This window comes from Marmota marmota, unplaced genomic scaffold (genome assembly GCF_001458135.2).
Source record: "Marmota marmota marmota unplaced genomic scaffold, marMar, whole genome shotgun sequence".
Lineage (NCBI taxonomy): Eukaryota > Metazoa > Chordata > Mammalia > Rodentia > Sciuridae > Marmota > Marmota marmota.
The window spans coordinates 16,689,367-16,706,274 of NW_026000101.1; the positions used below are offsets into that span (position 1 = coordinate 16,689,367).

General features: G+C 41.1%; 1 protein-coding gene across 1 annotated transcript; it reads left to right on the forward strand.

Annotated features, from left to right (window-relative positions):
- Positions 1-249: 249 nt before the first annotated feature.
- On the forward strand, positions 250-1,669 carry LOC107147903 (olfactory receptor 13C7). Its single transcript, XM_015492506.2, has one exon. The coding sequence runs from the start codon at positions 377-379 to the stop codon at positions 1,337-1,339; it is 963 nt and encodes a 320-aa protein (XP_015347992.1). The 5' UTR covers positions 250-376; the 3' UTR covers positions 1,340-1,669.
- Positions 1,670-16,908: the final 15,239 nt, after the last annotated feature.

Genomic DNA, 16,908 nt, shown 5'->3' on the forward strand with positions numbered 1-16,908 from the left:
TACAGAACACTGAATCTGCTGTGAGGAACCTGGTGGTGTTTCAGAACCACGTTACCCAGCGATGTTTGGAGGACAGATCTTCCCACAGTTCTGTGCCTCTTGGCTGCTTTTATCTGTCTTTGTCAATAATCAAATGCATTAAATTATCAGAATCATCATTTTAAACTTTGTAAATTTGGTGTCTTATGGCCCCAAAACTATATCTGATTTTGTTGCTTCTCAGTCTTGGAAGGTGTAAATACTGTGGGTTTTCAGATGATTTTTTTGTCACTTAGCCAGACTGGAATTCCAGAACAGGTGCCTTGGCCATTTGCAAGGTGAAGAATATGAGTTTGGACCTCTAGGTATATTCTTCAGTTGATAGAGAAGACACACCATGGAAACCACCAACCAGACAGGGTCTGTGTCAGAGTTTGTTCTCCTGGGACTATCAGCCCACCCAAAGCTGGAGAAAACATTCTTTATGCTCATCCTGCTGATGTACCTGGTGATTCTGTTGGGCAATGGTGTCCTCATCTTGGCGACCATCCTTGATTCTCACCTGCACACACCCATGTACTTCTTCCTAGGGAACCTCTCCTTCCTGGACATCTGCTACACGACCTCCTCCGTCCCCCTCATTCTTGACAGCTTCCTCACCCCCAGGAAGACCATCTCCTTCTCAGCGTGTGCTGTGCAGATGTTTCTCTCCTTTGCCATGGGGGCCACAGAGTGTGTACTCCTGAGCATGATGGCCTTTGATCGCTATGTGGCCATCTGCAACCCCCTTAGGTACCCTGTGGTCATGAGCAAGGCTGCCTACATGCCCATGGCTGTCATCTCCTGGGCAGCAGGGAGTGCTGCCTCCATGGTTCAAACATCCCTTGCAATGAGATTGACTTTCTGTGGGGACAATGTCATCAACCACTTCACCTGTGAGATCCTGGCTGTCCTGAAGTTGGCCTGTGCTGACATCTCCATCAACGTGATCAGCATGGGGGTGACTAATGTGATCTTTCTGGGGATCCCAGTCCTGTTCATCTCTTTCTCCTATGTCTTCATCCTTGCCACCATCCTGAGGATTCCCTCTGCAGAGGGGAGGAAAAAGGCCTTCTCCACCTGCTCTGCCCACCTCACAGTGGTGATTGTCTTCTATGGGACCATCCTCTTCATGTATGGGAAGCCCAAGTCTAAGGATCCTCTGGGGGCCGACAAGCAGGACCTGGCAGACAAGCTCATCTCATTGTTTTATGGGGTGGTGACCCCCATGCTGAACCCCATCATCTACAGCCTGAGGAACAAGGATGTGAAGGCTGCTGTGAGGAACCTGGTGGTGTTTCAGAAGCACGTTAATCAGTGATGGTTGGAGGACAGATCTTCCCACAGTTCTGTGCCTCTTGGCTGCTTTCATCAGTGAATCTCAGAAGAATATGTTCCCCAGAAAAGACACATGTGAAGAGCAATGACCAGAAAGTCGAACTGCATGTGTAGTGGAGAGCTTTTGCTCCTACTGGACATGAATGACATGATGAAACCTAAAAGCTGATGGGAGTATGCCTTGGAGGATGAGTGCTTCTCAGATGGGTTCTGATTTCTCTATTGTGCAAGTCTGAATTCTCTTTTGGGAGTAGATTGCTCCTTTTTCTAAGCTGGGAGTCCTAAAATTGGCCTGTGCTGACATCTCCATCAATGTGATCAGCCTGGGGGTGACAAACTTTGTGCTTCAGAAAGTAAAGCCAAAATCCAGCTCTTGACATGCTACAGGGACACTGCTACATCGATGTTCATAGCAGCACAGTTCACAATAGCAAGACTGTGGAACCAACCTAGATGCCCTTCAATAGACGAATGGATAAAAAAAATGTGGCATTTATACACAATGGAGTATTACTCTGCATTAAAAAATGACAAAATCATAGAATTTACAGGGAAATGGATGGCATTAGAGCAGATTATGCTAAGTGAAGCTAGCCAATCCCTAAAAAACAAATGCCAAATGTCTTCTTTGATATAAGGAGAGTAACTAAGAACAGAGTAGGGACGAAGAGCAGGAGAAGAAGATTAACATTTAACAGGGATGAGAGGTGGGAGGGAAAGGGAGAGAGAAGGGAAATTGCATGGTAATGGAAGGAGACCCTCAGGGTTATACAGTGGAGGAGGTAGAGAGAGAGGAGGGGAGGGGAGGGGAGAGGTGGGGAGGGGGGAGGGTGGAGGATGGGAAAGGCAGCGGAGCACAACAGACACTAGTATGGCAATATGTAAATCAATGGATGTGTAACTGATGTGATTCTGCAATCTGTGTATGGGGTGAAGGTGGGAGTTCATAACCCACTTGAATCAAAGTGTGGAATATGATATGTCAAGAAATTTGTAATGTTTTGAACAACCCACAATAAAAAATTAAAAAAAAAAACAAAAAAACATACCATTGTCCTATAAGATGAAGATGACTGGTCTTTCCTTAAGATGTAATGCATCTTAATTATTCTAAAGCAACTTTCACTAAGTTGGCTGTAACTGATGCCTTTAAACACATTACCCTAAACCATCATACTAATACAGAGACCTAGTTAGTCCCACAAGGCAGATTAATACCAATTTGAGGAAGAGATTCTTGTACTTATCAAATAAGGGTCTGCCTGCTGTTTGAACTGATAACTCGGACAAACTCTTGGAAGAAATAAAATCATATGAAGTTCTAAGTTCTCAAAAAAAAAAAAAAAATCCAGCTCTTGAAAGGAGGCCCTGAAGACAGCCTGAGACAAAGCTTTAGGACATTGTTTTGAGTCATATTCTATACTTACAACGTAGTATAAAGAATTGTTTTCATATTAGATGTGATTACATGTCTGCATATTATATCTCTTCTTGGAGATGGGCCTGAGCTTGGTGATGAAAAAGAAGTTGGTCTTTTTCCTTTTCCTGGGACTCTGAGGAGTTGGGACCAGATAGAATCCATGTAGGGCATTTCCTCTGAGAGCAGGTAGTGCCATCCTATAGTACCCATGTGGAGAAACCCAGCCTGGGAGAGCCACAGCTGGCATTCAGTTCAAGCTTGGTTTCCCGCCCTCAGTAAGTCTCATTTATGTACATAGTCTGGTCCCATAGTCTGGAGAGTTGAAGGATGGACCCCTGGGGGGAAGACTAGAGCCTGCAACCTGAGGGAAGCTGAAAGGCAGATAGCAAAAGGAGATAAGCAGAGGAAGGAACCTTGACCTGGAGCAAGGCAGCTCACTGAGGGCGGTGAGAAACCCGACAGGCTGAACCATGCAGCTGAGAAGAGGTCCAGAGTCCGTCATCTTTGGGAATTAGCTAAAGAGTAGAATTAGTTGAGCTGGCTTGCCCATGGGCATGCTCCCTTCCTTTCCATATGTGTTGACTCCCGGTAGCCTGATGTGTCTCAGGTGTGCTTCCTGGGGAATCTGAACTGTGGCACCATGAAAACTTCAACACTCAACCTGCATGTTATGTTCACTTTTCAGAATCTATGGATCCTGGCAAAACTTGACAAAAACTGTGCAGAATAGTTGGATGAGGCAGTATAGTGCTATTAGCCTCAGAACTTTGCAACACACCTTGGTTAGTTTCCAGCTTCCTTATTTACTATGGTTAACATCTTGAAACTTGTATTATATTATAGATAATTTCTCTGAAATCTGCTTTCCATCTGCCCTGCCCTTCTCCTTAGTTCCATACATTCCAATCTTTTTCTTGCCATGAAACACAGAGAAAATAATGGGATGTGTATGGCTTTCTGAGATACGTGGATGGGTCTACTCTTGACTGAAGGCAATTCTCCTGGGGGTTTAGGTCACTGGCTTGGTCACCCCAGGGAGTCTCTGAGCTTGGCACATTTGCAGCCTGTGTACACCAGCTAGAAAGTTCTTCCTGAGGCAGGATGTGCTCTCCCATAGTACCAGCTGAAAGACAGTCCTGTTCATTCCCCTGACCATAGGTAATTAGAGATTTGACCCATAGCTGGGTGAGGTGGCACATGCCTATAGTTCCAGCCACTCAGGAAAATGGAGGATTGCAAGTTTGAAGCCAGCATGGGCAACTTAGAGAGTCTCTGTCTCAAAAAATAAAAATAGAAAATTTAAAAACTAAATAAGATGAAAGGGCTGGAGATGTAGCTAAGTGGTAGAGAGCCCCTGGTTCAATTCCTAGTAGCAAAATAACAATAGTGATATGTTGCGTTTCTCACGACTAAAACATTCAGGGTCACCCAGGTGAATTGGGCTTGTGAAATAATCTCACAAGAGACAGAGATACCTTTTTCTTTGGGTCCTGTGAGGGCTCCTCTGACCTTAGGGGTCTGCAGAAAGGGAGAGAGAGAGAGAGAGAGAGAGCACACTTTGAACCCTTTTATGGGGGAGAAGCCATTCAAATGAAGCAAGGAATCAAGTTTCAGGGGATTGAATCTAGCTTCCTGAAGTCTGCTGTCAGCCAGTTAACTGACATCTTGGAAGGCCACACCCAAAGGCAGAGCAAGAGAAGGGGACACACAGAGTGAGTTTCCATGGAACATTCTATCCCAAACAGGGCAAAGGGGTGGAATTACAAAAGAATAGGTGAGTGTAGCTCAACCCAGGGGTACGCCTACTGAGAAGACTGGCCTTGCTATGGGGGATGGAGGGGACTCATCAGGACTGGAAGGCGTGGTAACTCAATGTGGCTCCCCACAGTAATAATAATAAGGAAATTTGACCCAAACTAGAATAATCACATTTTCTCTCCAAACAATCTGAAATTTGGAGATGAAGACATCTCTTAGCTCTCATAGGGCCCTTGAACAGAGACACCATGTAAAGGACTAATGTGGCCATGAGCCTAGCAAAGAAAAGAAAGCCGGTCTGATCCTAAAGCAAATGCATGGAAAGATCCACACCCACGTGACAACAGAAATAGAGGCCTCAGTACATGAGCTAAGTTTTGGGGAAATGTTGTTTTCTTTTATTTAATGGTAAGACTTAATCCTATAGAAAAGTAGAAAGAATAATCCTAAGTATTCATCTCCTGTATCCATACCCCTTTAGTTTGTTTTTCCCTTTCCTGGATTATTGTGAAGCAAATCCCAGGTAATCATACATTTCATATTTAAATATTTCAGAATTTATCTCTAAAATTAACTGGTATTATTATAAAAATATAAATAATTTACCATCATCTCATCTAAAACCTCACAATGACTCCTTGAGCTCATTAATCATCCAGCATTTGTATGTCCAAAAATGTCTTATATCAATTTATTCAATTGAATCAGTTTCCAAATAAAACCACACATTATGATTAGTCTCTTTTAGTCTCTTTCTCTCTTCTTTTTTTCTTTTCATTTATGTTTTTTCCACCACTAACATATCTTTTAAGTTAGATTTTTTGGGGAAGAATTCATTTCCCACTATAGGATACTAGTAATTTCCCATGGCTGCATTTTGCTGACTGCAGTCCTGTGGTGTCCGTGTCGGTGTTTTCCATAAGTTGGTGATTAGATCTGGAGACCTGGGAGTAGTCAATGCAAGTTCAAGCGTGAGCTCATGGCTCCTGAAACCTGTGCATGGCTGTGATATCTTTGATGACTTCCCTGTTTAAACAGAGAGGGGGAGATGTTGAGAGCCACAGCCAAAGGGGCCCCAGCAAACTTCCAGCTGCCAGCAAACTTCCAGCTGCCGGCTGATGATTGGCTCACAGCGGCCCCAGCAACATCTAGCTGATTGGCTCCTCGGCCCCAGCAACATCTAGCTGATTGGCTCCTCTGCGGTGATGCTCATTGGACTGTTTCCCTGCCCTTTCAGACCACGGAGCTGCTCATTGGGGGACTTTTTTTGGCTCCGCCCACGTGACCCAGCCAATCGGCCTCAAGAGCAGGAGGATTGTGGGAGGTGGAGAGAGGCTTGTGTGGGAGAGAGAGGCTTGTGGAAAGCCGGTGGTGGCAGTTGAGGCTCTGAGGATTTTTCCTGAGAGGCTGTTTTGTTTGGCGTGTGTGGTTCTAAAAATAAAGTTAGTTTCTTTTGACAAGTGGCTCCTGATTGTGCCCAGCCAGACTGCGGCATTTGGTGGCTCGCACGGGGAGCGACTGAGGGTAAGTGAACTGCTCGCCCCTGAGGGCAGGGCAAGAGGATGGGTAGCCATTTTAAGATTCTTCTTTTGTTATTTTGTTTCACTTTTGTTTTAAGTTGCCTGTCCCTGGAGATGTGTAAGATGGAAGAAAAACCGCTCACATCTGAGGAACAGATAGGGAGAAAGGACGGATGGACATTTCAGGAGGCTATTATAATGATTTTGTGTTGTTCCAATTTTGTTTCACTCAGTTTCAGTTTTGTTAGGCGTTATCTTGTTGAGTTGTATTATAGTAGAAATACGGGATCAGAAATTAGTAAAAAACAAACTGAAAGAGTGTTAAGTAAATTGTTAGAGGAAGGAGGCATCTCAGTAAAATCAAGAACAATCAGGGCATACGTTGATACAATACAAAAATGTAGCCCATGGCTTTTTAAGGAGGAGTTGTTAAATATATCACAATGGAACCATCATGGTGAAGATTTAAAAAGAATAGAAAAGAAAAGCCCAGGGACTCTGCCAGTTGGCACATTGCCATTGTGGACGTTCATATCTTGTTTGCTTAGTCCAAAGCCTTCAGTTCAGACAATGGTAGAGGAAGAAGAAGACATAATGATTCAAGTAAAAGAGAAGGTCTCTCAAGTTAGTCAGACAGAGGAAAAGATTCAAGTAAAAGAGAAGGCCTCTCAAGCTAGTCAGACAGAGAAAGAAAGTGTAAAACAGAAAAAGCCATCAGGGGGAAAGTTACAACAGGAGACTGCTACTAACACCTTTCTATCACCAGAGGACGTAAGTGTCCAACTAACAAGGCCACCTCCATATGCTGGGAGGTCCCCAACCCCCGCAGTTGATAGTTGGGATCCTGAGACAAGATCTCAAATATTAACATGCCCTGTATTTGAGGCAGGAGGGCAGCGATTTTACCAAGTTTTAAATTTCAAAACAGTGAAGCAGCTAAAAGAGGCTGTAACAACCTATGGTCCTCAAGCACCCTTCACTGTAAGCATGGTCGAATCCATTAACAACTTGAACATGACGCCAGCAGATTGGGCTAATATGTGTAAAGCTGTGCTAAATGGAGGACAATACCTGTTATGGAAGGTTGCCAATGAGGAATTTTGCAAGGAGACGGCTAGGCGAAATGCAGCAGCTGGTTATCCTCAGAGAAATCTAGATATGTTGTTAGGAAAGGGACCTTATGAGGATCAGCAGCAACAAATTGCATATGATCCTGGTGTATACGCACAAATTGCTGCAGATGCAATTAAGGCATGGAAGACTTTACAAGGACATGGAGGTTTACAAGTTCAATTATCTAAGGTAATACAAGGAGCTAATGAACCTTATGCTGAATTTGTAGATAGGCTTATTCAAACAGCTACCAGAGTTTTTGGGAATACAGAACAAGCAATGCCATTACTAAAACACCTGGCTTATGAGCAAGCGAATCGTTGGTGCAGAGATATCATTAGACCATGGAAACATGAAGATTTAAACACATATATTAAATTATGTAGAGACATTAATGAACAAGAGCAAGTCGTGGCAGCTGCAGTAAAACAGGCTTTAGATGCCAGAGACATTAATGAACAAGGGCAAATTGTGGCAGCTGCAGTAAAACAGGCTTTAGATGCCAGGCCAAGAACATGCTACAATTGTGAACAAACAGGACATTTTAAAAGGAATTGCCCCATTGGAGGAGGGTTTAACAAAACTAGGTATCAAAGGAGTAGAATACCAGGTATTTGCCCACGATGCCGTAGAGGGAGACATTGGGCTAATGAATGCCGTTCTCAAACCACCATAGAGGGTACTCCATTATCAAAAAACGAACAAGGACCAGGTGTTTATCCACGATATCGTGGAGAAAGGCATCGGGCTCCATTGCCAAAAAATGGACAGGGGGGCCCAATGCTCCGGGGCCCAAAACCACAAATATACGGAGCACTGGAGGAACCCAGCAACCCCATCAGGGTAGTGCCCAGGACACATTGTCCATCAGATCCCTCATCAGACAAACCAGAGGGAGCGCAGGGTTGGACATCTGCGCCTCCGCCAGAGCAGTACTAACTCCAGAGATGGGAGTTCAAATCATTCCCACAGGGGTGAAAGGACCTCTTCCCAAAGGAACAGTAGGCTTATTATTGGGACGCAGCTCTTCTACTCTAAAAGGACTTATGATAAGTCCTGGGGTAATTGATCCCGATTATGAAGGTGAAATAAAAATTATAGCCAGTTCTCCAAAGGGTATATCAGTAATTTCACCAGGAGATAGAATAGCACAGTTACTAATAATACCCAGCCTACATGATAAATTTTCCAGTCGTACTGTAGAAAGAGGTTCCAAGGGATTAGGCTCCACAGGTGTAGATTGGGCTATGCTTTCTTTAAATTTAGATTCTCGCCCCATGCTAAAACTAAATATTCAAGGACATGAATTTAATGGGCTACTGGATACAGGTGCAGACCTTAGCATCATCTCTCGTCAAGAATGGCCAAAACATTGGCCATTACAACAAGCCACTCAAACGCTTCGAGGCCTAGGAGTGGCGACTAATCCCCATAGAAGTGCAATGGTATTAGATTGGAAGGATCCTGAAGGATGTGAAGGAACTATACAGCCATATGTATTGGATCATCTTCCCGTAAATTTATGGGGACGAGATGTCCTAGATCAATTAGGTTTGACATTAACAAATAACATCAACCAAAATGCACCCACTATTATGACTAGACAAGGTTTTAGGAAAGGAAAAAGATTAGAAAAACAAGAACAAGGTATAGCAGCACCAATACAAATAGATCAAGGAACAGACAGACATGGGTTGGATTTTCAGAAAGGGCCACTGAGACAATAAAAATTACTTGGAAATCAGAAAGACCAGTATGGGTTCCTCAGTGGCCCCTGACTAAAGAAAAGATACAAGCAGCCCATGACCTGGTCAAACAACAATTAGCAGAAGGACATATACAACCTTCTGTATCTCCCCATAATACTCCCATTTTTGTCATCAAAAAGAAATCTGGTAAATGGAGATTATTGCAAGATTTAAGAGCCATTAATAATGAGATGGTTATTATGGGACCTGCTCAATCAGGGATTCCTCAATTGTCTGCTTTGCCAAAAACCTGGTATGTTTTAGTTATAGATATTAAAGATTGTTTTTTTTCAATTCCAATTCATCCTGAGGATAGTCCACGTTTTGCATTTACTATCCCTGCACTGAATCATGAAGGTCCTGATCAGAGATATGAATGGAAAGTACTCCCTCAAGGGATGGCTAACAGCCCAACTATGTGTCAAATTTATGTTAACAAAGTAATCCAGCCACTTAGAAATCAAAATCCTGAACTACAAATATTTCACTATATGGATGATGTATTATTAGCACACAAAGATAAAAACACATTGCTAGAATGTTATGCCACACTTACAAACTTATTAAAAAATTATAATCTAGAGATAGCAATAGATAAAGTACAATTAAATTTTCCAATTAATTATTTAGGAGTTCTATTATCCTCAACCATGGTCCGTCCACCAAAAATTCAAATACGAGTAGATCAACTCAAATCACTTAATGACTTTCAAAAGTTATTAGGAGACATAAATTGGATAAGGCCTTATTTAGGTATACCAACAGGAGAGTTGGGACCTTTATTTGATATCCTAAAAGGTCCATCAGATCCAAATTCACCCCGAATGTTAACGCCTGAAGCAAGAAAGGCATTAAAAATCATTGAAACATATATGGAAAATATGCATTTGGATAGAATTGATATAAGTTTGCCTTTATTATTTATTGTACTACCAACAAAAAATATTCCTACAGGAGTATTTTGGCAAGAAGGTCCATTATTATGGATACATTTATCTTATTCTCCTAACACTATTCTTACTAGGTATCCTGAGGCTGTAGGACAATTAATACTCAAAGGAATAAAAGCAGCAAAGGGAGTGTTTGGAATTTCTCCCAATAAAATTATTACTCCATATACTATGAATCAAATTGATGAGTTAGCTAATGAGTTAAATACTTGGGCAATAATCATGTGCAAATCTAATGTTTCATTTGATAACCACTTACCATCTAATCCTTTATTGTCTTTTTGGTCATTGCATCCTGTAATTTTTCCAAAAATGACAAGAAAAACACCTATCATGAATGCTCCAAATATATTCACTGATGGGTCAAATAATGGTACAGCAGCAGTAGTTACCCCTGATCAAACTTTTACATTTTTAGTACCCAAACAATCAGCTCAAAAGGTAGAGCTTAATGCAGTTTTACAAGCTTTTGTGATGTTTAAAGATTCTGTATTTAATTTATTTTCTGATAGTCAGTATGTAGTTAATGCTATAGTATCTCTTGAAGATGCTGGTAGGATTTCCCCTTCTTCTACTGTTTTCTCTTTGCTTTCCACTATACAAAGTCTAATCTGGGACAGAAAAGATCCATTCTTTATAGGACATATCAGGGCACATACAGGATTGCCTGGAGCCCTTAGTTTGGGCAATGATTTAGCAGATAAAACTACACATGACATACATATTTTCTCTACACTAGAAGAAGCTATAAATTTTCATAAAAAGTTCCATGTCAATGCTAATACTTTACAAAAGCGTTTTAAAATAACTAAGGAACAAGCTAGACAAATAATAAAACAATGTCAAAATTGTGTGACCTTTTTACCACAAGTTAATCTTGGAGTCAATCCTAGAGGATTGATACCTAACCATATTTGGCAGATGGACGTCACACACTTGCCAGAATTTGGAAAATTAAAATATTTGCATGTTACAGTTGATACTTCTTCTGGATTTTTGATGGGCTCCCTTCATGCCGGAGAAAAAACTAAAGATGTTATAGCTCATTGCTTACAAAATTTTGCCACTGTGGGTGTTCCAAAACAGTTAAAAACAGATAATGCCCCTGGTTATACTTCTACCTCTTTTAAACAATTTTGCTCAACATTTGGCATTACTCATATAACAGGAATCCCATACAATCCACAGGGACAAGGCATAGTTGAAAGAGCTCATCAAACTATTAAAATGTACTTATTAAAGCAAAAAGAAGGAATTGGGAAGGGGTATATATTCCCCAAAGATAAACTTAAAATAACCCTTTTTACTCTAAACTTTTTAAATTTGGATTCATCAGGACTTAGTGCTGCGGAAAGGCATATGTGTCCAAAAAATGTACATAAGCCCAAGGTACTTTGGAAGGATATTCTAACAGGACAATGGAAAGGTCCTGACCCAGTAATTGTCTGGAGTCGGGGGTCTGTTTGTGTGTTTCCACAGGGAGAACAGCAGCCGATTTGGATTCCAGAGAGATTAACCAAGGTCCTGACCCAGTGATTGTCTGGAGTCGGGGGTCTGTTTATGTGTTTCCACAGGGAGAACAGCAGCCGATTTGGATTCCAGAAAGATTAACTAAAGCGATTTCTACAGACCAAAAAGAAGATGATTTGGCTCAAATCCATAACAACTGATATCCAAAACTCCAGTTTGGCTATTCTTACATCTGCAACAGAACCAGGATGCTTTTTTCAATATCTATTTTATTATTGCCCTTTGCCATATCATGAAGTTCTATTTTGTTTTTTGAGCTCATACAGACCTAGGTTAATGTTTTGCTGATCAGTTCTATTTTTTGACTATAGAGTTTTTAAACATTGCAATGGAGATTTCACCTGTAAAAAGTTATAAGGCCTTTACTATAATGTTATGTGTTGTATGTATTATATTATGTGTGCACACTTGTGTTTTGTGTTATATGTTTGAATGTATGTATGTCCATATATCATATATGATGAGCGCTCATGATAAAATGGATCCAAATATTTTTTTTTAATTCACGTGATTTAAATGGTTTAATTTAATTGGGTAAACAGCTGTTAAAGATTGTTTTAATATGTGAACACAAAAGAAGGTTAACAGATCTGTTTGTTTACTTTCACCTTTCCTTTTCATTATATTTAATAATTCTCTTAAAGATAATGTAAATTGTTAAGAAAATTGTTTTCTTTTAGTGCCTTCTGTAATGTTACATAATTTTTTCTTTAGCCATTATTGCCAGAATTCCTATCTTCATCCCAGTGCTGGTGAAGTCAAAGATAAAACCAATCTACAGCTTCTACAATAGCCATCACTGAACTGCTTGCAGAACTTGCCTGGACACATTGTGAGCTCACCTGTATGCATTGTGAACTATCTGTTGGTGCAGCGACTTGTGGTAGTGTTGGGGTATTTTTGCTGATGATGTCATCGGTGGTACAATTTTTCCAAAAGGAGCCGTCAATTGGCTTGGTGTATCTTCCTCCCTTCTGCTTGTCATGATCGTCCAGCTAAAATTTGGGGGCCAACAGAGGTGAGGCAAAGAACCTCACCCCCCCGCTGGTACAAAGACCTCTCCACAGGTGTGGCTGTATACTGGACCGGTAGTCAGTGACGGGTAAGATCCAATTGCAATGGTACCAACCTAAGGACCATATGTACTATTGGACAACCTAAGGCAGGCACGGTCCCTAAGCCACATGCTTGTTGTTTAAACAGAGAGGGGGAGATGTTGAGAGCCACAGCCGAAGGGGCCCCAGCAAACTTCCAGCTGCCAGCAAACTTCCAGCTGCCGGCTGATGATTGGCTCACAGCGGCCCCAGCAACATCTAGCTGATTGGCTCCTCGGCCCCAGCAACATCTAGCTGATTGGCTCCTCTGCGGTGATGCTCATTGGACTGTTTCCCTGCCCTTTCAGACCACGGAGCTGCTCATTGGGGGACTTTTTTGGCTCCGCCCACGTGACCCAGCCAATCGGCCTCAAGAGCAGGAGGATTGTGGGAGGTGGAGAGAAGCTTGTGTGGGAGAGAGAGGCTTGTGGAAAGCCGGTGGTGGCAGTTGAGGCTCTGAGGGTTTTTCCTGAGAGGCTGTTTTGTTTGGCGTGTGTGGTTCTAAAAATAAAGTTAGTTTCTTTTGACAAGTGGCTCCTGATTGTGCCCAGCCAGACTGCGGCAAAGATGTTCCATGCTCAACATCACATTTCCTCTGCAGACCTGGAAATAGCCATTTTCTCTAGGAATTCTTGCTTCCTTTAGTGGGGAATGTTATTTAGAAGCCATAATCTGGGTGCTACAGGTGCTATTGAGTTTGGCATGGTTTCTAGGACTTCTCAGTGAAATGAGCTGAGAAGGGGGAAAAAGAAATATATACATGCATATGTATATTTATATAAACATATGTGTCACATAATGTTTCATTTAACATTGTATCACATCTGACGTTAGTCTCATAAGATTATAATGGAGCTGAAAGATTCTTATTGCCTAGTGACATCATGGCAGTTGTAACATAATAGTATAATGCACTACTCACATGTCTATGGTGATGCTGGTATAACAAACTATAGCACTGCCAATCATATAAAGTATAGCACATACAACTATGTATGTATATATTTCTTGAAAATAATAATAAATGCAATGACCATGTTACTAACTTAAGTACTTACTAAACTATACTTTCTATTGTTATTTTAGAGCATTCTCTGCTTAACAAAGAAGTTTACTATAAAATAGTATACCATGTTACAATGGCAGTAGGTCATACATTTTATGTTTCCAGTGTCTCTGTAGTGCATCATTTTGTCTTGTGTTTGATTTTATCTCATGTTGTTTTTCTCATCATGGCCCCAAGCTTACAAAAACCGTGGCCAATATTCCCAGTTGGAGGCCTTGTCAAATAAATAACCTGTAAATAAAGTGAAAAATGATTAAGGACTATGAGGGTGAAAAATCAGTGATGGTTACCTTGTGGGCTGATTGCTCAGAAAACACTGTCAGTACGAACTTTGCCCAAATTAGAGAGTTGTTTTTTGTTTTTTTTTTTTTAATTTAGCCAGCTGGCAACTGCTCCCCTGCAGGACCTGAATTGTCTGTGCCAGGAACAGTGCTGGGTTAGAGTTCTATGGGGGGCATAAGGGGAAAAAACCACATCCTCGAAAACGTAGGTACAGGCAAGCAAGCAGGATACAAGGGCTGAGAAAGCCGTTACAGAGCAAAAACAGATAACCACATCCTGGGTCTGAGCACATTTGTGGGCATTTGAAATACAGAAGAACAATTTTTAACATCTTAGAAACAACTTAATATTGTTTTTTCTAAAACACATAATCCTATTACCCTACTATTAATATTTAATAGCCTATAATCTATATTGATTAAGCTCAGATCATAACAGTTATTGCTCAGCAGTTAGGCACATCTCATTCCACCAAAGCTATGATCTTGAAGAATAAGAATGAAGCGACAGAGGCTATTAAAGGATCTGTCTCATGGAAGGCAATGAGATTAACAAAAAGGTGTGAAGGGTCTTGATCACAAATGGAGAAGTTTCTAATGACCTGAATTGAAGACCGGATACAGAGTGTATTCCTCTCAGTACCATGACGATAATGGCCAAAGCAAACAAACAAACAAAATGTGATGTTGAAAGAAAAGACTGGACCCAGATATGACTGAATTTACTGCTAACTCTGGGTGGTCTAAACAATTCAAGAATCATTATTCATTACGTACTGTGAGAGCACCCAGTGAGTAGATGAGTGCTGATGTGAAGGCAGCTGAAGAATTTTTGGAAATTCTACAAAAGTTACTTGTGGAGGAAAATTACTTGCCAGAGTAATTCTGGCAGAGCAATAGGTTACGTATGTAGTGGGCTATGCCATCTGTTTGTGAAAATATACTCCGGGATGTTTGCCTAATGATACATCTCCCAGAATATATCCCTTTTGTTAAGTGTACCATGATTATATTTATATCAAATAATTTAGATTTAGATCAAATACATCATTCATACATATATATAATTCAAATTAAGAGCTACAGAATTTTTACCTAGCCTCCTTGATTTCATACCCAAATCTCCTTCTTCTCCTTATTCTAGAATTTTGGAGAGAGCTTGGAGTTACACAAACAATAAGACGTCAAGAGCTTACATGAGGCATAGCTGCCTGGAGTGAATTCCCCACTAGTGCCCAGGGCACCCCCTGGGAGTGTCTGGGAGTCTTGGGGTCCAGGTAATGGTGTGGGCCATTCTCTTCCACTTGTTCCTGAGCTTCACAGCAGACCCAAGTCCAGGAGTTGGGCACTGGGTGGTGGTGGGTTGGGGAAGAAATGAAAGAGTCAAACATTTAATGGATATGTCTGGGGAGGGTGTTTCTGGATGAAATTAATATTTGAATCCTAGAGGTGCTAAGGCACATTGCCCTCCCCAATGTGGGTGGGCTTCATCCAATCAGTTGAAGGCATGAATAGAATATAAAGGATGAGTAAAAGGGAAACTGTGTGTGTGTGTGTGTGTGTGTGTACCTATCCTATTTGGATCCATTTTCCCTGAGAATTCTGACTAATATATCACCAAAATATCAACCATTTACAAGGGTTGAATAGAAATATGTGCAGAACAAAATATCTCAAAAATGTGTATACAATTCTACTTCCTCAAAAAGACATTCAAGAATGTGCTCCACCAGATTTCTCAGGAAACTTGGAATGAAACCATGTTTGATCCAGTTATCCCATTCCTTGGTTTATAGCTAAAGGACTTAAAATCAGCTTACTATAGTGATATGGCCACATCAATGTTTATAGCAGCTCAATTCACAATAGCTAAGCTATGGAACCAACCTATGTGCCCTTCAACAGATGAATGGATACAGAAAATGTGGTATATATATATACACAATGGAATATTATTCAGCCATGAAGAAGAATGAAATTATGGCATTTGTTGGAAAATGGGTGGAACTAGAGACTATCATTCCAAGTGAAATAAGCCAATCCCAAAAAACCAAAGGCTGAATGTTCTGATATGTGAATGCTAACTCACAAAAAGTTGGGGGAAGGAAGAAGAGAAGTTCATTGGATTAGACAGAGGGGAATGAAGGGAAAGGAGGGGGAAGAGAATGGGAAAGACAGGAGAACAAATTGGACATGACTTTCCTATGTTCATATATTAATCCTTGACCAGTGTAACTCTAGATCATGTTCAACCACAAGAATGGGAAGTTATACTCCATGTATGCATAATGTGTCAAGATACATTCTACTCTCATGTATAAGTAAAAAGAACAAATAAAAATTTTTTTAAAATAATGTGGTCCACCAAAACAAAGGAGTAAACCAAGAAATAGGAAGAAATAACTAAAAGAAACAGGGGTTCCAACTATAAGAGTAGTGTAAGGAATCCCCAACGTGGCAAAGGGTGATCCAGCATCATGGCCATCTTCCCCACAGAGAAGGCACCCAGCCTAGAGGAACCCCAGGTTTCAGAGCCAGGCCTGTGAAGGATTGTGTTCCAGAGACTCATCCTGCCCATGGGATGAGCTCCAGGATACAATACCTCAGACACAGGGCCCAATTTTTTTCCCTGTATTTGCCTTATATTGACCATACACTGATAAAGTTCCCTCTTCTCTCTCTAAGCCTTGTTGCTGGAACTAATTGAAGCACTCATTCCACCCCATACAGAATTCTGCTTTGACCTATTCCTAAAAGTGGAAAGGGGACCAAACTGAGAGGTCAGAAGCAGAAAACATAAAACAACTCACTCCCTCTGATGATATTTGGCACCAGTGGGATAAGAGGGGCCAGGTGGGGCCACACTACAGTCCTCGACTTACCCAGAAGGGACTATTAAAACCTTGAGCTTATATTCTCTGATGAGTCCTCCCTCAAATAGTAGCAAATTTTCCCTTTCCTTAAAAAGCTGGGTTTACAATTGTTATTCCATTTTTCTGATTCATTGATGTATTTGTAGGTGGTAAAACCATGAAAGAAATCAAAAGAATGCTCATTAATTTTCTATTGTTG

Coding starts and splice junctions, on each gene's coding strand:
- LOC107147903 (XM_015492506.2), top strand. CDS start 377: ATGGAAACCACCAACCAGACAGGGTCTGTGTCAGAGTTTGTTCTCCTG.